This window comes from Lonchura striata, chromosome 15 (genome assembly GCF_050655825.1).
Source record: "Lonchura striata isolate lonStrDom1 chromosome 15, ASM5065582v1, whole genome shotgun sequence".
Classification (NCBI taxonomy): Eukaryota; Metazoa; Chordata; class Aves; order Passeriformes; family Estrildidae; genus Lonchura; species Lonchura striata.
The window spans coordinates 13,263,275-13,286,747 of NC_140717.1; the positions used below are offsets into that span (position 1 = coordinate 13,263,275).

Genomic DNA, 23,473 nt, shown 5'->3' on the forward strand with positions numbered 1-23,473 from the left:
GCCCGCCCCGCGCCCGCCGCCGCAGCCCCGCCGCCCCTCGCCGGCCCCGCGGGGGTGCCCCGAGCCCGCGGCTGTGGCCGCCGCGCCCCCCGGCCCCGCCGCCGCCCTCAGCCCGCGGCGCGGCCCGGCCGCCGCCCGCCCCCCCCCCCCCGCCCTCCGCGGATCCCTCCGCGCCGCGCTCCGCTCCCTCCGCCCCGCTCGCACTGTTTGGGAGCAACCGGCCGAGCCAGCGGCGCCCCGGCCCCGCCAGCGCAGCGCGGACCGGCCGAGCGCACCCAGCCCGGCGCGACTCCCGGCGCTCTCCCTTCCCTCCTCGCCATGTCCCTCAAGCAAGCGGCGGCGGCGGCGCAGCCCGCCGGCAACAACCGCAAGCCCCCCGGCGGCGGCGGCCCCGGCCTCCCGTCAGCCGCGGGGAGGCAGAACATGGGCAGGTGGGTGCGCAGTGCCACGGGACCGGCCCCGGGCCCGGCGCGGGCGCCGCTCGCCCGCCCCCGCCGCCCCCTTCCCCCCCGCCCTCGCCCCGCACCGGCCTCCATGGGCGGCGGCGGCCGGCAGGGAGGGGGGGCGCGGGGCCCGCAGCATGGCGGGGCCGGGGCGGGGGCCGCGATGGCGGCGGGCGCGGCGCTCGCGGCCCCGCCGAGGGGGTTCCGCAGTGCCGGGGCGAGGCCGGGCCGCGGCCGGTGCCCTTCAGGCGCGGGGAGGGCACGGCGCCGAGGCTCCATTTCGGCCCCCCGCGGGGGCCCGGGGCGGGGGGCGCCGCTTCCCCCGGGCCGACGTGACCCGCCTGCTGAGGAGGGAGCGGGGGGAGCGGGGGGCGCGGGCCGCACGTGTCGGGGCCGGCGCGGGAAGGGCCGCGAGCGATGGCGGCGGGGCCGGGGGGCGGCCCGGGCGGGGAAGGGGGCGGCGATCCGGCCCCGCGATGGCGGCGCAGCGCCCTCGGCTCACCCGGGGAGAAGGGGGATATTAAAATAATTGTGTTTTTAAAATTTATTTTAATATCTGGGGATCGCTATTATTTGTAAAATTTTTTTAGCTTTTTTTTTTTGTTTTATTTATTTATTTATTTTTTTTAAATAATGGAAATCACAATAAAATTCTCGCGGGAAGGCGGGCCTCGCCGCGCCGCTGGATGGTGGCTCCGAGCGCGGCCTCGCTTTCTCCCAGATTTTTGGGGCAGGAATCTTGCAGAGGCTGAGCCCGCTCCTCGCCTCCCCCCCACGCTCGCTGCCTCTGAGAGATTGATCCTGCTCCTGCTCTCAGATCATTAGCTACGCAAATCCACTCACATTTCCCCCCTTTCTTTCCCCTCAAATAATAAACTCCATAGTGCTGTGAATTTTTCCCGGGCTGCGGGGGTCATAACAAACGATCAGAGCAGGACGTTAACAGTTCTGAAGGTCACAGTCGCTCAGAGCAGTTTCATTTCGAGTTTTATTCATCTTCCTCTTCACAACTGGACGTTTAATCCCACTCGGTTTTGTGGCACTGGCAATAAAACAGAATTTACAGTGGCCCCATTGTTGGACATCACTGGAAATAGGGTTTTACTTTGTTCCCAGCCAGTGGAACTGGAAGCGGAAGAGCTTTGGAAGGGTTGAAAAGGACAAAATAAATAACAACAACAATACCTCAGCAGCTCACAGCACCGATTTAATAGTTTTTACATATGGCATTAGGTGGGACATGATGTTTACTGGGCTCTGTCCCTGCCAACACACAGTGGCACTGTAGAGGTTAACGTGAAGGGCAACAAAACCTCCAGCTTATTTTTTTAAATTCAGCCTGATGGCAAGCACTTACCCCCTTAGATTTGGACATGAGATCTTTGAATTCTCTCCCAAGTTTATGATTAAAGCCACTAGATTTCTCCTCCCAGTGTTGCCTTTCTGGTTCTATTGGATAAATTCCACTTCAGAACTCCCTAAGGAGTTCTGATGGGCCTGCTGAACAGCTGATGTGTTCCCTCAGAAGGGTTCATGCTCTTTGTTTCTTAATTTTTCAAGTTATTTCTGAATGGAGGGTCTGTAAAATCACAGTCCCAGGCCTGCTGGAGCCCCATGGAACACCTTCAGAGGACTTCCCCTGTAGCTGTCCTTGGACTTCTGGGGAGTGCAAATTCAGATATGGTTCATTCTGTAAATCTGGCCACGTGAATGAAAATTTAGGTGTCCTGCATCTTGGTATCAATTTGATGCATTGTATTCTTTAATAAAAACTTGAACATCTCCAGTGTATGTCAAGCTTTCTGCCCAGCAGCTCATTTCCCTGCAGCACCAACATTCCGTGCAGAAAAAAAAAATAAAAAAAATACTACTTTTCATGGCTAAGTTGCTCTTGAAAGCTTAGTTTGGGCAGAAAAGTCATTGATAATTAACTGTCCTGGGCCTCATTTTCTGCTGTGGGTTTGTTACTGGAAGAATTGGGCTGAGCACTTGTCCTCCTACCTCTGATCACGAGGGAAGGGTCAGCTCTGCTCGCTGCCTTGTCTCCATGGGTTCATACTGCTGCACATCTGTATTTCAGATTAGAAAAGGTAAAATCCCATGTGAACAAGCAGTGGTTTTTTTTACTGTCCTATTAATTGCTTTTGGACAAAGGGAAAAATCAGAAATGAAGGCATCCTTGAAGGTGTGTGAGATAAAAAAGAGGCCCCAAGTGGAGTGCTGTGTTTGTTTAATGTGCACTATGGCAGATGGGCTTGGGCTGCAGGGGAGATGCCAATAGCACAGCAAGCTGTAATTAGGGAGAATGTAGACTTGGTTCACAAACTTGCTCCCTGTGCTATCAGAACATTATCTAACATCTACTTTCTGTGTTTGAGCGGAGTTTTGCTGTTATGCAAGCACAGGAGGGTTAGCTGTCCTCTGGCTGCAAGTTGCATCTATCACAGCCCTCCTCCATCTCCGTCCTCTTTTTGTTCCTTTTTTCCCTATTGTTATTTTATCTGAAGATAAAACACCTCACGGTCAGGGTTTGGATGTTTCTTGTCTTGTTACAATTGTGGCAGAAGGGATTTTTCATTTTGGTAACTTGCTTGCCTAACTGGGCTTGGGGGATCCTGTAAGAATACACAGAGTTTCTGTCCTTTAAAAAAAATGTATTTTTCCCATCAAAAAGCTAAAACTGAAACCACCTCATGGTAAAAAAAAAAAAGAAAAGAAGACACAAACTTCTTGCCTCCGTTTCTTTTTCTTTTTCCTTGACATCCCTTTCTTGAGAGCATGGTGACTATCCTGTTCAGAGGGAAGGGAAGGGGAATGTTGAATGCCAAGGTGCTGGAATTTAAGGGCAGTGACTGTTCTGAAGGTCTGCTCACACGTGCCAGTCAGAGGTTTTTGAGTTGCTTCTGACATCTTTGTGTGGGTTTTAGTGCTAAACAGCTGAGCAGAATGACTGCTTAACCTGCAGGCCTCTTTCCTTATCACTGTGAGTGCACTTTAGGGTGGTGTTATATCCCTGGTTTTGAGTAACTTTTAATTTAACAACTGATTCATGGCCATGTCTGTGAAGGTTCTTCCATGACTAAGCCCATCAACAGGTTCCAGGTGTGCACTGGGCCAGACCTGAGTCAGGTTGTTACATATTCACATGGTGTAAAAGCTGTCACCCTGTGTGGAGATGGGAATTGACACTATTGATGTCAGCATTGGGGGGAAAAACTACAGAAAATAAAGCTGCAGGACTTCTTGCATAATCTTCATTTGACATCTTCAATTCATTTGACTTTATAGAGCCAAACACTGCACTGAAATAAAACCTTGCACTTCAGATTTCTCCCTTAGAAGAAAAGCTCTGCCAGCTCTCTCTGCACTAAAGTTCTTTAGAGTACCCTGTAAATTTGTTTTCCAAGCTTCAGCAGTGTCGGTCAGTGCTCCAGAAACATCCATTCACACTTTAAATTCGAGTCTTTGTAGCTACATTTCTGCTTCAGACTTTAATTGCAGTGTGGCTGCATTTTTTTCTTTGTTTCAAAGTGAAGATGGTGCTGGAAAGAAAACTGGAGACTTTCTTTCCCATCCAGGAATGACTTTGTTTCCCTTGCAATTACTGGGAAAATACAAATGCGTGACCTTGTTTTGCTTATACAAACACTCTACTTGGCATGTAAACATGAAGGAGGGAGGTGAGGGATGCTGAGGAAATACTCATAAAAATAGAAAAAAATGTGCAAGTTGTTGCAGGGAAAAAACATTACTAGTGCAGATTTTGGGCCCTGATGGAGACTTTGCTTCTTGAGGTGTAACTGCTGGACCCAAGGAGTTGGCACTAAGGTTAATTGCTCAGATGTTACTTTGTCCTGAGTTTGTAACTTTGCTACCCCAAAGCAAAGGGTTTCCAGCTTGGATTTGCCAGTCTGTCCTGCCTTCACTCAGGTTTACCTTTAACCATATATGTGCAATGCAAAATAATTTTTTTTTAAAATTTTGCCATATTTACCCTAATGAAAATGCGATTTTAGGTAACAGTGCCAAGTGACTACTGAGCCTTCCTAGATTCTCTCACCTCCATTTCTTTGTTTTACTCTCCTGTTCCAAATTATGTTAAACATCTGGCAAAACCCATCTACCTTCTGCTTTTGTAAAGGTCCTGAGGTTTTTTTTTTTTTTTTCATATGTAACATCAAAGATAATGTCAAATGATACTTTGAACTTGAGTCTTCACCTTTTGGAATATGAAACTCGAGTTGATGGCCTTGGTTTTAGCAGAAGATACAGTTTTGGCTAAATTGTTGCATTGGTAGGATTGGTAAATATATTTATTCTCTCATCTTGGTGAATATGTTGGTTTTTTTTTTTTTCCCAATGGTTTGTGATTAACAGTTGTAGCTGGAAAACAAGAGGTCAGATCTATAAAGATACCTGATGTATCAGAGAATTTCTGCTTTAATTCTTGGCTGATGTAGAAGTTGGGACTTCTTGCTGATGTGGATGTGCACAATCAGTTGGTTTCTTGAAGAAGTGTGGGTAGGAAGAGTAATTTTGGAAGTGTGGTAAGAGATGGAAAATCTGGAATACTTGGGTTGATGCTTAGAGGGAATGCTCCAAACTTTCTGCCCAGTCTAGGAACCCAGTTATTTCAGGTCGAAGAATACTTTGTCACTAAAAATGGGAGTGGTTTCTCTTGTAAAGACACGAAACTCTTTCACTTTTGATCTGTAGCTGATGGAGGAGAAGGAGGATCTTCTAAAACCTAGGGCAGCAGATGGAACTGGTAAAATTGTTTGACTTTGGCCACGTTCTGAGTGACCGTGGTCATCACAATTTTGATCGTAGTAGAAGGAAAAATCAAATTGGGCTGTGCCTCTTATGTGAGGGTTCCACATCTGGAGAAATGACTTCGAGATAGAGGAGAATCTGAATATTACACAAAAATTCTGTTCCAGGTTCGCAAGGCTTCGGTTCTCTCGGAGGCCATTTAACAAATGTAAGATTTGGTAAATGGTGAGATATTGCTCCAGAGCAAACCTGACATTGTGAAGCTGCCCTGTGGAAAGTTAAGGCTGATGGGTAGTTAAATAAAGGTTATTTGCATTAGAACTTTTTTTTTTTTTTTTTTTGTGAGATTAGCTCTCTGCAATATCCTGAAAATGTCTGCTGGGCACCTCAAATCTGCAGTTCTGCCATCAGCCAATGCCCCCAGCGTGTGTGATGCTCTGAGGTCACAGTTCTGTTGCAGAAGCTTGTTGGAAATGAGTCAGGTGATAGTTTAGTGGTTTTTCATTTTTTCCTCATTAAGGCCTTTCATGGCTCTCTGATGGCTTTGCTTATTTCGGCAGAATTTATTGAAGGGTTATTTATGTTCACCGAGAGAAGTTCCTTTGATTTTTTGACTACCCTGTGAGCTCTCTTTTATAAGGGCCTATTATTTTGGGGGGTAGGTTGTATTCAGCCCCAGCTTGGTGTTTTTAAAAGCATTTGGATGCAGTTGGCATCTAATGAAGGTATTCAGGAGCTCTGAGCAACCTGGTCTAGAGGAAGGTGGCCTTGCCCATGGGATGAGGATAGATCTTTAAGGTCCTTTCCTACCCCAGCCATTCCATGATTCTGTGACATCCACTTGGGTTTAGATTTCAGTGTTGTTTAGGTAACACCAGACGTGATTCTTCAGGTGTCTTTATTGAGATGGTTGTGTGTCAGTAAGGTGAGTCTATTTAAAAAATTGAGGATTTTTTTTAATAGAACAGAAGATTTATTTTTGCCTCACATTACAGTGAGTGCTCCTGAAGTCATAACACAAATCTAAATCACTTTAAGGAGTATTTTGAAACTAGGACTTCTTGGTACAAGGGAGGAACTTAGAATGAAGGCGCACCTGTGCCTGGGAGTTGAAGAATTGGAGCTGTGGGGGACTTTTTTAGCTGCAGGGATGCTTTGGGGCTCAGGTGCCCAGGGTGGAGGGCACAGACTGACCCTTCTCAGGGTGTTCTGAGCATCCCCAGGTGTCCTGAGTGCCACACAGTGACAGACTGGCATTAGGAAAAACTGGTATTTTTGGGGGAATGGACAGAATTATTTGGTTTGCAGGGTTGTGAGAGCAGTTAGAAATGAGCTCTGTAGGTAGAGCCTCACAGTCTGGGCAGGGTCATTTGTTTGGGTGGCCCAAATCTGACACGGTGACAATATTTGGAGTTTCCTGGCTCAAGGAAGCTGTGCTGTGTAGGGCTTGACTCTGATCTTGCCTTTGTGTGCCATAATGTTTTGGATTTTGGATTGCTCTTTTATTCTTACTCTGATTTTAAAAGCTTAGTATTTTCTTCATTTTGTCCTTTAATTTATCCCAGGTCAGCAGGTTGGAGATAAACCCAGTGGGTCCTTGTCAGGCTTTGCTCTCTGGGAATGCTGGTTTTCCTGACCCCATTCTCAACTCTAAACTAAGATGAGTTTGGAATTCTTGCTTGGTAGGAAACAGAGCAGTTTCAGCAGCTCTTTAATCATCTCCCATGTGTGTGTTTCATTCCAGAGGCCGCAGCAGTGGCAAAGGACCACCTCAGCCTACGGTGAGTTTGTGGTTTCTCCTCTTGTAGGAGGAAACAACTTATCAGAATGGCAGATACTGGAATATTCTCTTCATTTTTTCCTTGGGATACCATGGTGGGTGTAGAGTGAAATACAATTTTCTAAAGAGTAGCATCTTGCATTCATTTAAGCCTCCTGGGAGGGTGAAGGGGGGAAGGTTCACTTAAACTTTTGACTGCACTAATATAAATATTCTGCATTTTCTTGCAATTACAGCTGTAAATATAAATAACATTTAACTTAATGCAGTGCTTTTTGAATTAGTTCCTGTCTGAAAATTCTAACATTGGCTTCTCCCTTAAACAGATGACAATAAGGCAGCATTTAATGAAATAAAAAGAGCTACTTTGTTTGGCTTTACTATAAAATTGCTGAACCATTGTTCTCATTAGTTCCAATGTGCAGCTTTAGTTGTTCTCAAGGCTGTGTATTACTGGAGTATAGATGTGGCTTGATTTGCAGAACATCATTTTATCAGAGCTAAATTCATGGATCTTGATTGAAAGACTGAATCTTTGAACTTCACTAATCAAATATTTGCCAATTTGTTGCTGGCTTGGTTTTCAAAGATGCCTAATTTTGGGGAATGGAGCAGAAGCAGGAAGATTTAAAAGGGCTGCAGTTTGCTTACATAAATGTTTATTGAAGATACCAAGACGCTTGAGGAAAACTAAAGAAGCTTTGAGGAAAATTGGTGGAAAAGGTCATAAGGAAACACTAAACATCCCCAAATGTTGGTCTGGGTGTGCTGTGTACTGAGTGCTGACCACAGGAGTGTCCCTAAACTTGTCTGTTCAGCCCAGGAAAGTGGCTGACAGTTAAAAATACATTGCCAATTGAAAAACTCAGAATATGGTGAGATCCCAAGAGTTGTTTTAGCATCTCTTGTTTTACGAACACAAAGAGATACCAGGTATTGCAACAAAACACCTGCACTGAGGTGAATGTGTCCTCCAGCAGCCTGGGGACACCTGCCCAGCTCTCCCAGTCAGGATTGCAGGTCCTGGTGCTTGCACTGAGTTACTTTGGACTAAATTAATAATAGGGTTTGTGGCAATTTTGTACTGCACAATTTGATGGCTTTAGCTCCTCGTAATGTGTGTAATCAGGGCTGGGAGATGAAAGGATGAGGTTGAGCAGGCCTGAAAAACATCATTTTGTTTCTGCAGCTCTGCAAGTACCCTATTCTCTTGATGGTTCTTAAAACCAGCAGGGCTTTTTTTGTTTAAAAACAAAGCCCTGCTGACATCCCTCAAATCTGTGCATATCAGCTGCACCCAGCCAGCCAGAGAATTTCCTTAAGGGAGTGACATTAAGGGCTCTCCTGGGATTTTTAGCTTGTTTGGAAGGGTGTTTAGATCTTTAACTGGTCAGAGAAAAGACAGGGGCCCTCTGAAAATCTCCCCTGGCATGTTTAATATTAATATTTAATAATAAACATTCCATGTATCTTGCCTGAGTAAGATTATTACCCAATGTTCCTGAGATTTTCTGTGTACTGATGAAAGCTTGAGTTGGGTTGGGTGCTCTGGCTTTTGGAATTTCTTCAATATTTATGATGGCTTTCTTATTTTTCAGATTTCTTTTGATGGCATCTATGCAAACATGAGAATGGTTCACATACTCACATCAGTTGTTGTAAGTCTTCATATTTGGAAGAATGGTTCCTATATGACAGGGAATTGTTAACTAATCCACTAATTGTAGTATAAAGGAGTGAATATTCAACTTTAAACACTTTCTGTCAAGGTTGAGCTTTAAAGGATCACAGAAATTTTAGGCTTGGAAAGGTTTAACTCTGATTTGCAGATTTCTTAGGTGCACTGGTTGTATTTTGAATTTCCTGTCTTTAGAGAGGTTATGGATAAATAAAATGAGTCCGTGTGCAGGTATTAGAAACCTTTCTGCCAAGATTTTAAGGGAAGCCCTGACATGGCAAAATGAAGTAAGGCAGACTGTCCCACATCTGCTTGAGGCCAGGCTAAGCTTTTATCCTTATTTGTACTCACACAGGCACAGATTTGGGGTTTGCACAAAACCTTCTTTGTGTATTCTAACTGGTCAAGAGTCTTGTGAGAACCAAATATTCTCCAGTGGATACCTTAAATCCCTTCAGAACTGCCCATACACACCCAGCTATTTGAATTTGCAGAGCACAGCAGTGTATTTATAAATGGGCAGATGCTGAATGAGGAAATTTGGCTAAAAATTGAGCTGTATTATTACACTTTGGACCTATGTAAAGAACACATGCTTAAGAAAATCACTGTTGTGTCATTTGTCATGTTGGTAGAAAGTTATATTCTCATTTTTTCTCGCTTTCTAGGGATCCAAATGTGAAGTACAGGTGAAAAATGGTGGTATATATGAAGGAGTTTTTAAAACCTACAGTCCCAAGGTAATATTTTACATTTTGACTCTTCTCTATTGTGAAAATTTCTAATAACAAATAACCAACACTTGATTAAAATGTAAATATTTACTCTGAATTATTTTTACTGTTCATGCCTAGATTTAAAGCAGACTGTAAATACCTAGCTTTTGCAAATACGTGACATTTTTGAGGGGTTGAGTGTGCAGTAAAGCAGTGCCCTGTGTTTGTATTTCCCACAGTGTGATTTAGTGGTTGATGCTGCTCATCGGAAAACTGCAGAATCCAGTCTGGGGCCAAAACGGGAGGACATCCTTGAGAGTATCTTGTTCAAGTCTTCAGACTTTGTTATGGTGCATTTTAAGGATATGGATACCAATTATGCCAGAAGAGGTATATTTCAATTTTTTTTTAATATATTTTAAGGTTATAATCCAAGTGTTTTTGAAGTAGATGCTTTAGGATCCAAAATACTGAAGTTCATATTTAGAGATGTAATTCTTAAAGAGTACAAAACTTCAGCACATTGTGAAATGAGAAATTCATAAATATTAAAGAAATGTATTTTTGAGTAGCTGTTTTGGTGTCTGGAAAGCAAAGCCTTAGTGGTTTTTCAGTATATTTTATAGATTCTATGGGAGGTAGACACATTTTTGTAAATGTCTTTTTAAATTTCTCTGTTAAGTGTTATACAAGAATCATTGAATACAGAAATTCTTTGGAAAAAGATTATTTTTCAGAGTTGGGATATATAGAGTCTATACTGAGGTAACTTCTGTGTCTAATAGAAATATTCTATAAATATTCCTGCAAACAAAGCTAGAAATTCTTTTAAAATCCTCTATTTGTCTTTTAATTTCTTCTTTACATCTTGTAGACCTGTAGGTAAAGCGCTTCAGAATACAGGGAGGTGACAGACAAATCTTAAAATCTTGAAGACATTGAAACTGTTCAAATTAAACTATTTTGCAGGCAGTCTTCATACTTTAAATGTCTGACCTCCAAGCCCCTGATTATTTTTCTGGAACCTAAGAGCTCATGAGCCAGTTCTATTCCTTTGCAGATTTCTCTGGTTTTGGACAGCAAATCTCCAGAGTCTTTATGCTTAATGTTGCTGATTTGCTGGGATAAGGAATAAAAGGAAATACAGGTTTTTATGGCATGGGGTGAAATTGTCTCTGTGTACATTTACAGGCTGATTAACAACTGTCACAGGAGCTCAGTGCTTATTGGAGCACAGGTTTTATTCCCATTAGCAGGGACTTAGAGATGGGTAGAAGCCTGAGGACATTTAATGAGAATTTCTCTCTTCACCTTGTGTTTGTACCTGTTCTTGCCTGATCTAAAGCTGCAGGATGGGGAGGTTTGTTGTTTCAAGGAATTTTTGCTTTTCCCAGATGATGATGCATAATGTCAGAGCAAATGCAGCATTGAAATGCAGATAAGTTCCAGGTTCTGGATGGGACTTGGAATTTAAATTACACGAGAGCTGTTTTATAATGGGTTTGGTATGAACATCACTTTAATGCAAATGCAAACTGGGCTCTCCCTCACCCAATCTTTATAGATTTTGAGCAGACTGAATGAGGAATATAGTACTGCTTCTAGGAATAATTGCTCAGTGGACATTTTCTAGAAGAAAATGACTGTTTCAGGTTGAACAGTCCCTCAGTTCACTTTATTAGGTGGAATGACTGAGTCTAAATCTCTTAAATACTGGAGAGCTGAAATAAAGCCATAAAAATTTGAAGATAAACTGGAAGGCTGCAGAACTTGATAAGTCAGAGTGGGTGAATTAATCTGCTTTCAATTTTGTCCCAAAATACATTATCTGGAAGTGACACTTGGAAGTGTAACTCAGTCTCTGATCACACCTTCAAATTAGAGCAATGAGGGGCTTTCTGCTTCCTGGGAAATTAAATAAGCAAGGATTCAAAAGGCTGGAAGTTTGTGAATGTGCATGAAGGAACTGCTGGCCTTTGTTCTTGTAAATAAACCCAAATCTTTGTGGTACTGGGTGATTTAAAGTGAAAACTGACTATGAACTCCTGCCTGAGAACTTGGTGCTCCTTATTTTGGGAATTGTCCTTGCTTGGTGCTCTGGTTACATTTTTACCTAGGAACAGAGACTTTTGATTATCTAACCCTCAATGGTTTTTGGTTTTCACAGGCAGGTGAGGAGAATTTGGGGATACTTGGCTGGAAAGGCTTTAAAATCATAGTCAAATAAAAGGGCTTTTCATGAGCTCTCCTTTGGGAGGCTTAGCTGGAGTAAGGATGTTGGGGTCTGATGATTCTTGTGGGTCCCTTCCAACTCAGAATATTCTGTGATTCTCTCTCTGTAGTTTCTCACCCTGTAGGAGACTTTTAGATTTTTTGGAGCCTTTGAACTAAATAAATAAATTTCTGCAGAAGATGTTTTGAAAATTTTAATATATCCCGATTCAGTATAAGTATCTGTGGATTTTATTCTGGCATTTGTCCCCTGCTGGGCTGGAGGAATGTGGGCAAATGGGCTCCTGCCTGTGGGTCTGGATCTTCTGGTCCACCCTCAGGATTGAGTAGCAGAGATGTTCTCTGCATTCTGAAAAAAGAGACTGGAAGAGGAATGGAAAAGAGCAGCAGGTGGGGAGAAAGGGAATGGGATGGAGTTCATTTTCAGAAGAAGGAAAACAGAGTTGTGTGTGAAAAGCCTCTGCCAGAGCCTGCCAGGCAGCTCCCAGTGCTATCACAGCCCTGCAGCTTTGGGGCAGGGAGCTGATAACCCACCCAGAGAGTTCAGGGGAGGGAGCAGCACTGCAGGACTGGGGCGTGGAACTGCAGCAGCACACGTGGGTTTGTGCCAGGCATGACACTGCACCTTCAGAGCACCCAAGGGGAGAGCCTGGGGTCTGCCCAGATTGTAGAAATTGGGAGGGTTGGGAGAAAAATTGGTGGTTCTGCAGAGGGAGGGTTGTTGTGGCTGTGAATGTTCAAAAAATCAGTGTCCCTCTTTCCCGGGCCTTTATTTGTAGCTCTGTCAGCCTGCACAGACCTTGCAGCTCCTGGAGGTGCTTGTTTGGCTTCCAGAGGAAGGGGAGAGAGTCACCTGAGGGTCTCTCTCTCTCTCTGTGGAATTGAGGTTTGCTGCAGTACAGGCAGGCTGATGAATGAAACATGCACTGGGAAACTCAGGTGAAGCTGTATTATATCCATCACTCCCCATTCTGACTGTTCTGTCTGCTCCTGAAGAGAGACTGACACTGATTTCTGTATGAACAGAGGAAATCAGCTGCTAAAACCCCGCTGTCAGTGCAGGCTGGAATCCTTGGCTGTGCATTAATATTAGCACATCTTTCTGCTTCACCTTTGAGTGCTGAGATCTTGCTGCTGCTGGGTGATTTGGGCTCCTGATTGATGCAGGAGGTTCTGTTTCTCCTGATTCTACTCAAGAAGTGTTTCCTGGGAGCCCTGAACATTGATCATCAGTCCACAGAGCTGGTTTGCATGGGATTCAAATTTCAGTAGGGCTTTGGAGTTGCCTTCTTGGCTTTTCTTTAAAGACAAAACAATTCAAACATCATAACTTACTGCTAAAATGAAAGACTTCTGCAATGTTTCTATTGGCTTTTTGGCACACTGAGGAAAATACTACAAATCCAATGAAAAGAAAGGCAGAAGAGAATTGGCTATTTAAGTTCTTCCTTGAATTAGCTCTGAGAGTGGCATCCTTCCAGAGAAAGTGTTGCAAGGGGAATAGCAGAAGGCATCTTATAAACAAAGGAAGGAAATGTTGGCTCTGCAGAGCCGGTGCTAACTGGTTTTAATGTTTCAAATCAATAGTAAGTAGTTACAAAACAAATCAGAGTTTACTGTTGAAACCTTTGAGGTGAAAGCTCAGTTTACTTTGACTTGATCAAAGCTTCAGTGAGTGCCATCAGCACCTTTGGCACGTAACACTGATTGGTTTAATGGCATTTCAGCTGCAGACTGGCACTTAATTGCACATTTGTGCTCTTCACCAAAATCTGTTTGTGAAAACAAGCATGTTAGACATTGAAATTAATTAAACCCGGACTCTTAATTGCTCTGCTCTGGCACTTTTTTCTTTAACTCAGTTAGTCGCACACACTTGAGGAATTTGCCCCAGCTGAGTTTTTCGCAGATTGTGTATTTTTAATTTGCCTTAATATGAATTTCCTTTGCATGGAGCTCTCCTTGGGATTTTATTCCATTCATGAAAAGCGATTTCTCTACCAGGCTTTAAAACAAGGTCATTGATACCCAACTCTGCTTTGGAAAGGTCACATTAAGCAGGTACAGAGGCACTGGGGGCTAATTGAGTGTTACAGCCTCAGCGCCTTGTTTCACCAGGTTCCATTTGATCTTTAACTCGGGTTTTACCATGTAGAAAAGGGATTGATTAAAAATTTGGCCTTGTCAAGGTGTCATGTGAATTGCTCCTTCAACAGCTCAGAGATAAGAGGCATGAGATAAGGGGGAAGCTGAGCCTGGGCAGTGTCTTGTCAGTTATTGCTCTGCCAGTCAGCACTTCCAGCAGCAGCTCATGCTTTACCTGCTACTTTATTAATCATCCTAAGAGCCACATTTTTGTTTTGGAAACTGTTATTTTTAGAGATTTTACATTCATTCTCAAGTTTGTTTCTGATTAATTTTGGGAGAGGCTTTACTGGGTTTTTAATTCTGGTCTCCCATGTTCCAGGAAAATACTGATCTGTGCCTTGAGGTACCATCCTGCTGCATTTAAACTTTGCCTGGATGCTCTTGAGAGCACATTGTCTGGCTGGGAGTGCCTTTGCAGCTTGAATGTCTCCTGTCTTTGGGTTTTCTTTGAATTGTGGAGGTTAAACAGGCAAAGTCTCACTTGTGACTTTCATTGTAAAATGAAAGAGAGGAACGCAGAGCCATGGAGCTCCCTGTGCCCTGTGATATCCTGGATTTACTGGGAAACTCAGCAGTGGCTGCACACATCCTACTCAGACCTGTAGCACTTGCTGATAGTGGAGTTTTTGTTTTGACTTGGGTGTTTTTTCCATCTGTATCATTACAATAACAGCGCTTCTGAATGTTTATGTGGCTGTTTAAATAAGAAAATTAGTGGGTTGAGTAGATGAGTCTTGTTAAGCTGGTATTTTATTCACAGTATCCAAAATGGCACAGTTGTGTGGAGTTTGCCTGGAGGAATTTAATAGAAATTAAGGAAACACCCTTCTGAAAAACAGATTGTCTTCATCAGGTGCTGCCATCAGGCTCCTAATTCATATTTATCTAATCTCACTGGAGAGGAGCTCCCTCCATTCCCAGAGGTGCAGAAACAAATTTCAGTTTCCTAAAAGACATTAACAGCCTCCAACTTGGGTTTGGTGTAACATGTCCCAGTCTGAGCAGAAATAAAATATGGAATTAATGTTGTTTGGGGCAGGAGCAGCACTAGTTTATCTGAGTTAAGCCATGGGGTATTGATAAGGTAAATGCAGGGTTTACATTCTTAAAAATTCTTAAAAATATGCTCTTTAGCTACTGCTTAACTATGAGTTGTAGCACTGTGTTCTGTGTTGTTTCAGATGACATTTGAACACACATATTTACTATGTATTCTAATAAAGTATATTTTAAAAGCTGTTTGTGTGGGCATTTCATGGGATAGTGCTGGCTGTTATTAGAGATACCAAGTACAGTGAATTTTTATCCAATATATCTGAAGAATTTCACTGTGAGATTAGGTAAACAGGAATAATAAGCCAAGTCAGCAGTCTCTCTTTAAAACATCTTCAGTGATTGTGTAAAAGCTGTTCCATCAGTGGCCAACTTCATATGTTGGGAATTCTTTTCATAATGCCTTTAAAGTTCATTTTATTTTTTTAAGGCAGATTTTTATATCTTGCCAGAAGTTAATTTAAGCCATGTTTTTCCTTATCTGGCACTGCCTGGTGGTTTGATTTCATCTTTTCTAAAGGTCTGAAATGTTTGCTCCTTGTTTTATCAGCAGAATGATGATGATAGGAAATTCTGGATTGAAGACTTATTTACTTTAGGCTGATTTATTTATTTATGAGCTTATAACAAGCTTATTTGATTTTTTTAAAGTTCTCTATGTAGTTCTGAGATCCAGTTGCTTACAAATACAAAAGCTTGTTGAAAGGCTTTAGATATATTTTTACAGCACTTGTAATACTCTGGTATTATTCCTTCTTAAGTCTGGCTTGAATGAAGCATGAACAAGTCAAAATAAATGTTTGCAATCTTTATTTTTTGATATTTTTATAAAAAATAGAAGAGCCTTACTGGTTGTTTATTCTCTTATGTTGTTGAGAACAAAGAGTAGAGAATTCCTGGATTTTTCTGTGTGATTTGGATAAGCTGCTGCTTGGAAAAGCTCTGGCAGGAGAGGAGACCCCTCTGTTCATGTCACAGGAAATGGGAGCACCAAGCTGATGGATAATTGCTCTGTTGGTGTGTTGAAAAGTTGTAGAAATAGAAGAAATATGGTTATTTGAAAGGAAAATTGTATTTTTCCTATTTAGGGAGTTGCTTTCCTGCTTTTTTGATATTTGCACACTATTGTGATGTGCAGTTGTGTGGGCTGGTTGGAAAAGAAGTTTATACAAGTCTTTTCATTTTCTAGAAGAATAGGAATCCTTGTGTTGTTTTTTTTTCTCTTTTTCTCTCCCAAATATACATGTAATTTTAGAAAACATTTTGAAATAACTGCAAATAATTCTATTTTCTGATATGGGAGGAGTTGGTCTATACTTGCATAGTTACTTTAAGTCTGGAGTAGGCACCTTTGTGATGTCCAGCAGCTCCAAGAGAAAGGGAATGTGATTCAGCTGTGTTTGAGCTGCTCCTCAGCTCAAAACCAGTGTGCAAACTTACCCAAACTGGTCTCACTGGTCCTGACCCTCCCCACTCTGTTGCAGATGCTTTTACTGATTCAGCCATCAGTGCTAAAGTTAATGGAGAGCACAAGGAGAAGGATCTGGAACCATGGGATGGAGGAGAGAACACGGCTTCCGAGGAGCTGGAGGCGCTGGAGACCGATGTCGTGAGTGATGCTTTGATCATCTTTGGCCATCAGTAGAAAATGAGCTGTTTCCCTTGAAATAATTCCTTAATTTCAATCTACTAATGAACTTTGGAGGAGCAAAATTGCTGTCCTGCATTGTGCTGGTGGATGCTCAGTCTTTGCCAGCAGCTGCCAGATCTGGTTGAGAATAGCTGCCTTTCAAATGGCACTTTTGGCAAATTCTGACCAGTGGTAAGAGCTGTGTTGGACTCCAGGACCCAAAGAGCAGCTTTTGTTAAGGACTCCAAATCCAGCAATGCCCCAAAGTGATTGATGTTCAATCAGAGCATTCCTGTCTGGCTGTCATTGCACTTGGAAATGATGGGGAGATTGTGCTCAGCTCAGTGTCCCTGGGCTGCAGATGGAGAGAATTGATGGAAGCCTGACCCAAGCACAGGGACAGTCTCAGATTATGAATCATTAGCTGAAGAATATGGCCTCAAATGCCATATCCTCATATATCACAGCAGTCAGCTTTTCCTCAAGCAGAAATTCTTGTAGCCAGGTGTTCAGCCTGCAGTGTGTTCAAGGAGATAATGTTACTGATTAGAGCATATTAACTTTGGGTAGAACAATTCTCCTGTCAGTTTTGGTGTCCATACTGTAGAGCTGAGATTTATTGGAATACCCAGTACTCTCAGTGCTTTTATAAAATATTCAAAGCATTTATTGTTGTGCTTGAGTGCTGTGATAGCAGTTTTACTGAAGTGGGGGAGTTGTGCAGATCAACAGGAGTCTCCTGCCTCTGGTGCCTCTCAGGTAATTCCATCAGTGCTTTTGAAAAGTTTCAGAAGTGTTAATTTGCACTTTTTGGAAAAGGCAAAGCAGATATTAATGTATGTATGTCTTGCTAGCCAGTAGTCTTCTTGTACAGAGTGAGCATGTACTTAAAAAAAAAACCTCACAAAAACAATACAAAGACTAACAACAAACAAACAAACAAACAAAAAAATGGAATTTTGAAGGTAGAATCTGTGCAGCTGATGAACAAAGCTCCTTGAAATAAACTGTGGCATTAATAACTTTGTTATCTGGACAGTGAGTCCATAGGTCCAGGAAAAAGGGCAGAAGGTTTAACTTCTGCCATCAGCCCTTAATTTGAAGGGAATGTGTTTCCAGTGTCATTTTGAAAAACAAGCATCATTTTCTTCTAGTCTAATGGATGGGATCCCAATGACATGTTTCGTTACAATGAAGAAAATTATGGTGTAGTGTCAACTTATGACAGCAGTTTATCTTCTTATACGTAAGTTCCAAAATATTTTGTTATTAGATTTGTATTGAATGTTCTCCCTGGTTTGACAAACTTTATATTCTGCAGCTCGTTTTGCATAGTTTCTGAAGTTGTGGAATCAAATAACTGCAAAAGCAATGAATGAATGGTGCTTAAGAAACCTTGCCAGCTTTCTGTGAATAGTTAGATGTAGAAATCTTTATATATTCCCTTAAATGGGCACAGCTCATTCCCATGGCAGAGTTTTCTGAATTTAGCCATGCAATAAGGCTTGTTTCTTGCAGAAACTTCCAGGAATAGGGTGGAAAGCTGTGAATTAATCTGTATATAGCTGCTACACCTATAGTTTTTTGTTTAACCTAGCAGAGCAGTTTGGCTAAACCCTGATTTTATTGAGACAATTGATCTGGAACATACTGGAATGCTGAAAAGCTGCTGATAACCAGGGTGGGGGTTGTGTGCTTGTTTAGCAGACTTGTCCAGCTCTAAACTGAAGTTTTAGTTAAATATAATAACAACTGGAATATAGAAGTAGTATAAAGGCTGCTCTGGCTACTCTGGCAGTGATTTGTTCCCCAGAGTCTGCAGCTCTAATGTTCACTGCAACTGCAACACAAATGGACTGCAGATGTTCACAGCCATTGTGAAATGGCTTCAGTATTTCCCCACTCTCTTAACCCCCGAAGCAGAAACTGATTTTTTTTTTAATATCAAGGAATAGCAGTGAATATTTTTCTGTGTGTGTGTGTGTGCACGTGCACTTGTCTACAGGTCTCTGATTCAACAATGTGATTTCTATGTTTTGTGCAAATGGACCTGTGATATGGTGATAATCAAAGTGTCTTAATCAGCTTATGCTTGAATCCTGGGGAAGCTGTTCTTTCCTTCCCTGCTCTAAGTACTTTTTGTACTTTTGAACTTTAGTCTTCCATCTTTCTGCTTTCTGGATATTAATGGAAACAGATTAAAAACATGAAGGTGGCTTTAAATTAATTCCAATTTTTTTATTTCCCCTAGTCAAGCAACTTGCTTTGCATATCAGTCTGCTAAACTGGGAGGCTCTTTTCCTGCTTTTCCACTAAATGCTTAGATGTGCAGCTGAAGGGTTTATTGTTTGATTGTTTTCTCTTCCTAGAGCTAAGCAGTAGCAGGTAGAGTTTGTCAAACTGCATCAAGGTACAAGTTTGTGTTCCAGCAAATGTATTGATCATCACCAAGGTTCTGAACAATGTCATCCTGTCCATCCCCTTTCTCTCATCTTTAAAGGCCCGTTAGAAAACTTCAAATCATCCCCTGCCTCTTTAGGTTGCCATACATCCCTTCATTTTTTGCACTCACTTTAAATAAATGAGGATTATTGGCTGTTCTCCTTTATTGTGTTATTAACAGAGGGGCCTGGGACCAGGTTTGCATCCATGGAAATCTTATTTGAGCCAAAGCTTTATGCTGAAGAGTTTTATTGAATATTCTTGCAGTTACCATTGATAAAGCCAGTAAATGTTTTGACTGGCCAGAAATGTGGGGAAAAACTTGTGCTGCAGTAGCTGAGTGCTGGCTTGGAATTTAGCAAAGCCACTTGTTTTCCTTGTTCTGCCACCAACACTTGAGCAATTTTGCATGTATTATTCTATACTTGGCTTGTATTTCCACCCACTTTCTTTGTTTTTCTTCTTTATATTATTCAAAATATGGGCAGTAGTGATTCTATAATGCCCAGCAGAGCCTGGGCCAAGCCTCAGCTCTATTCTTTGTTTTTATGTAGCTTATTCTGGAGTAAGGTTGGTGAAACAGCTTTTGCAACTTGAAGTTAGAATCGGGGAAAAAATGTTTTTTTAAAACCTGGCACAAATATTAGGACAGGTAAACCCCAAAAATGGGTGAGAGAAGGAGGTGCCAGGTATGATCCCATCCCTGGTTGGGTTTTTTCAGTGTTTCAGTGCTCATGTATTGAATGTTGACTTGGTGGCTTTCCTAAGGGATGATTTTTGCAATATTCCATTGCCTGCCATTGAGAGAGACATGGAAAGAATGGGACTGAGGTCCTGGCACTCACAGAATAGTCAGGAGTTTCTGGTCCTCTGCTCTGAAGTATTGCATCCCTTTTTTCTGCAGTTCTTCATAGTTGGGAGAGCTGAAATTCTATGGCTGGAATTATCAAAGGAGTAAGGATGCCACTCTCTAATTTCAGTAGGATTGTGTCTGCTGGCAATATGTAAATAGCTAAAAAACTTCAAATTTGGGCTCTTGGAGTAGCTTCCTATGTAAAAAGCAGTCTGAGGCTTTTTATTCCTGATATTCTCAACCATGTTAAAACTTGGAGCCTTTGCACAGCTTTAGGGACTGGGGATTTTAAAAATCCTGTGGAAAAGTTCTGCACCCTGACCTCAGCTCTCTAGGCAGGTAAAAATGACCCTGAATTTGTCCATAATATCAAACCAGTCCAGGAATTTTTTTGTTTTAAAAAAGACAGCAAGTCTACTGGCTTAGGAGCAAGATTTTTTTTCACTCTGACTGGGTTAGAACTAACACAGTGTGATTTTTTGTAACTCCTTTGTGCTTTTGAATGCATTTCAGAGATTCTTTTCCTTTCCATTGTCTTTTTAGGGTGCCATTAGAAAGAGATAATTCAGAAGAGTTTTTAAAGCGGGAAGCCAGAGCAACTCAATTAGCAGAGGAAATTGAATCAAGTGCCCAATACAAAGCTCGGGTTGCCTTGGAAAATGATGAAAGGACAGAAGAAGAAAAATATACTGCTGTTCAGAGAAATGCTAATGAAAGAGAAGGACATGGTGTGAACACTAGGTACTTGAGTACACTATGAATAGTATTTTTATTTAAATTATGAAGGTATTTTGGTACTGTAGCAGTTTGCTCATTGATACTGGGCTTTTTCAGCAGGCCTGATTAGGTTTGGAGCCTTGTGTAAACAATCCTGTGCTGGTTTTGGCACTCAGGCTGACTTGGACACCTCTGCCTGGCCCTGCATTATCTCTGTAGTGAAACAAACCTGCCCATTCTGACCTGTCACCGTGGTGAATTTGTCCCAGATTCCAGGAAGGGGCAGTGGTTTCGGTGTGTCCTGGAGAATTTCAGGCATTACTGCTAATCCTTCAGTGCCTGTGGGCTCATAAAGTGGACTGTGTGGCCACTATCAAAAGCCAATTCATGAGGTGACTGTTGGGTCAACATCTGATACTATTTAGACTTTTCTCCTTGGCTTGATGGGAGAAAAAGAGAGAAAATGAGGTGCTTTTTGTTGCCTCACAGTTATGTCTCAAAACTGATAGAAATTTGCTGTGTTTCAGAGAAAATAAATACATTCCACCTGGACAGAGGAACAGGGATGTCCTGTCCTGGGGAAGTGGAAGACAAAACTCACCGAGGATGGGCCAGTCTGGATCAGGCCCACCAATCTCAAGGTCTGGATCCCACACTTCAGAATTCAGCCCTAACTCTGGAGCAGATCAGAGAGTAGTTAACGGAGGCAAGTATCTGAAATCTGCATGAATGTATCTCATAACACTGCAGATAATTATGGTGTGGGATTAGTTGGTGTATTTCATAAACCAAGTTAGCATTCATCATTTAACACAGAGGTTGCGAGTTGGATTTGGGCTTAACTTACAAAGGAAAACTCATTGCACTGCTCTGTCTGTGGCTTTGCAGAGCAGAAATGTAATTTATTTTCCTCCTCAAACACCTTTGTCTTAGATGATGGTGCACTGTGTGGTTTTAAAGATGAAAAATTGCATCAGCACTGCAAAGCTCTGTGTGGAGGAGCAGCAGTGCTGACACCTGGTGAAAGGCAGTGGCAGGAGGAAGCTTCCCTTCCTTTCTGGAAGAGAATAAAGCCACTTGCTTGACTTTGTGAAAATGGGAAGGGAAAAACAAGAACAGTGTTAGAGAAAAGGAATCCAAAGCCTTCCCTCCAAATGGGTATTTGAGTATTTTCTGCTGGACACATGGGTAGTATTTCTAACCAGGCATCAGTAGGCACTGCATGGCAGCAATTGGTATCCCAGAAGCCAAACACCATTTCTGGAGATGGATTTCAGCAGTGGCCTGTCCTCAAGGCATTATTTCTAGAGTTTAAAAATGGTATTATAATAAATTGCTGTGAATAAATGAAAAAAGTGTAATACTCAAGTGATCTATCTGGAGAGGAAGTCTGAGAAGCATCTAAAGGTAAGTGAGACTTATTTCTAAAGCCAGAGTCATCTCTGTAAAGGATGGACAACTGAGCCTTGCCTAGACAATGCTAACCTTGAAATTTGTCTGTAGTGTTTGTGGTTTCTCTCACCCTATTACTCTGCTGAATCAACATCATAGACCTAAAATATTCAGAATGGCTTGTAAATTCAATTAAATCTGCTTTGGAAACCATGAGCCCTATATCCTAGATTAAAATCCTCCATTAATACCTCAGATAAGTGATAAAGGCATAAATGTCAGCATTCAGACACTGAACACCGCTGGTTTTTGTAAAGATCCAGCTCCTAGATGGATATTTACTCATCATTTGGTTTGAAAGTAGCAGTTTGTGTGGTCAGTACTGTTTGTGAAAGCTGTTTGAGAGCCTCTGGTAGCTGTTAAGGACCTTGTGGAGTGCTGGGTGCTGTGGAGCATTGGTATGCCAGGCTAACAGATCAAACTTTACTGTCTGTTCCTTAGTAGTGTTTGTAGATCCTAATTAACCCTTTGGGGAGCCTGTGACATTCACAAGTTCAATTTGACCCAAAAACCAAGGCAAACCCAACCCTGCGCAGAGACTTTATCTCCTCAATTACCGCCTCGATCCATCCCCAAAGGGTTAAAAAAACAAAACAAAAACAACAAAAAAATCATTTTGTCATATTTTACTTTTTTTTTTTTTTTTCTGTTGACCTCCCCTTTCCCCCAACCCCCTCCCCACCCTCCCCACCCCCCATAATTTTTTTTTTCTTTAGTTTTTATACTTTCCTTCATATCATTTGTTCTGTCAGGTGTTGCCTGGCCATCGCCTTGCCCATCTCCTTCCTCTCGCCCACCTTCTCGCTACCAGTCAGGTCCCAACTCTCTTCCACCTCGGGCAGCCACCCCTACACGGCCGCCCTCCAGGCCCCCCTCGCGGCCCTCCAGGCCCCCGTCTCACCCCTCTGCTCATGGTTCTCCAGCTCCTGTCTCTACTATGCCTAAACGCATGTCTTCAGAAGGTACAATATACCACGATTTGTTCATGTTTTTTTTTTTTTTTAATTATTTTTATTTATTTTTGTTTTGTCTCCGTTTTTAACTCCTCCGTGAGTTGTTAGTTATTGACGAGTCTTTTTTTTTGTTGTTGTTGTTGTTGGTTTATTGGTTTTTTTTTTTTTCCTCTTCATTACTTAACCTGTAATTTGTGTTTAACTTTAGTTGATCAGACTATTTCTATTAACCTTTTTTGTTTTGTTTTCTTTCATTGGTTTGGTTGGTGGTTTGTTGTTTTTTTTTTTTCCTGTTTGTTTGATTTGAAGAGCTTTACAAAAACGAAAGAAAGCTGTGTAATTTCCCGAGTTTGGTATGAAATTAAACTCAGCTTTGTAAACGCTGCTCAGTGTCTTAAATTAACCAACAGCAACATGCAGGACCTGATAACTTTAGGGAGCGTTTTTAGGACTATAAATTTGTATAAAATACTGATTTTAACACAGTTGTTCCACAAAAAGCCTAACTAAATCATTGAATCACCTCTTGTAAAGCAACCAATGACAATAATGATAATAAAAATGCTGTATTCAGAGAAGTGAACTGTGGAATGGGGTAGGATG

The 23,473-nt window shown here is 42.2% G+C and overlaps 1 protein-coding gene across 50 annotated transcripts in view; it reads left to right on the forward strand.

Moving 5' to 3' along the window:
• The first annotated feature begins 200 nt into the window (after positions 1-200).
• The window catches only part of ATXN2 (ataxin 2), a 49,127-nt gene continuing 25,854 nt past the window's right edge, over positions 201-23,473 (forward strand). For 28 of the 50 annotated variants that reach the window (XM_031506213.3, XM_085593280.1, XM_085593282.1 and 25 more), the window contains exons 1-9: positions 201-431; positions 6,961-6,997; positions 8,595-8,654; positions 9,343-9,414; positions 9,630-9,780; positions 16,308-16,432; positions 17,608-17,699; positions 20,292-20,489; positions 20,993-21,171. In XM_031506213.3, coding sequence (XP_031362073.1) covers positions 319-431; positions 6,961-6,997; positions 8,595-8,654; positions 9,343-9,414; positions 9,630-9,780; positions 16,308-16,432; positions 17,608-17,699; positions 20,292-20,489; positions 20,993-21,171 — 1,027 coding nt within the window. In that variant the 5' untranslated portion in view covers positions 201-318. Of the gene's footprint in view, positions 432-6,960; positions 6,998-8,594; positions 8,655-9,342; positions 9,415-9,629; positions 9,781-16,307; positions 16,433-17,607; positions 17,700-20,291; positions 20,490-20,992; positions 21,172-22,669; positions 22,880-23,473 lie in introns of all 50 variants that reach the window. The other 22 variants (XM_077787231.2, XM_077787233.2, XM_077787237.2 and 19 more) reach the window with 1 other exon arrangement.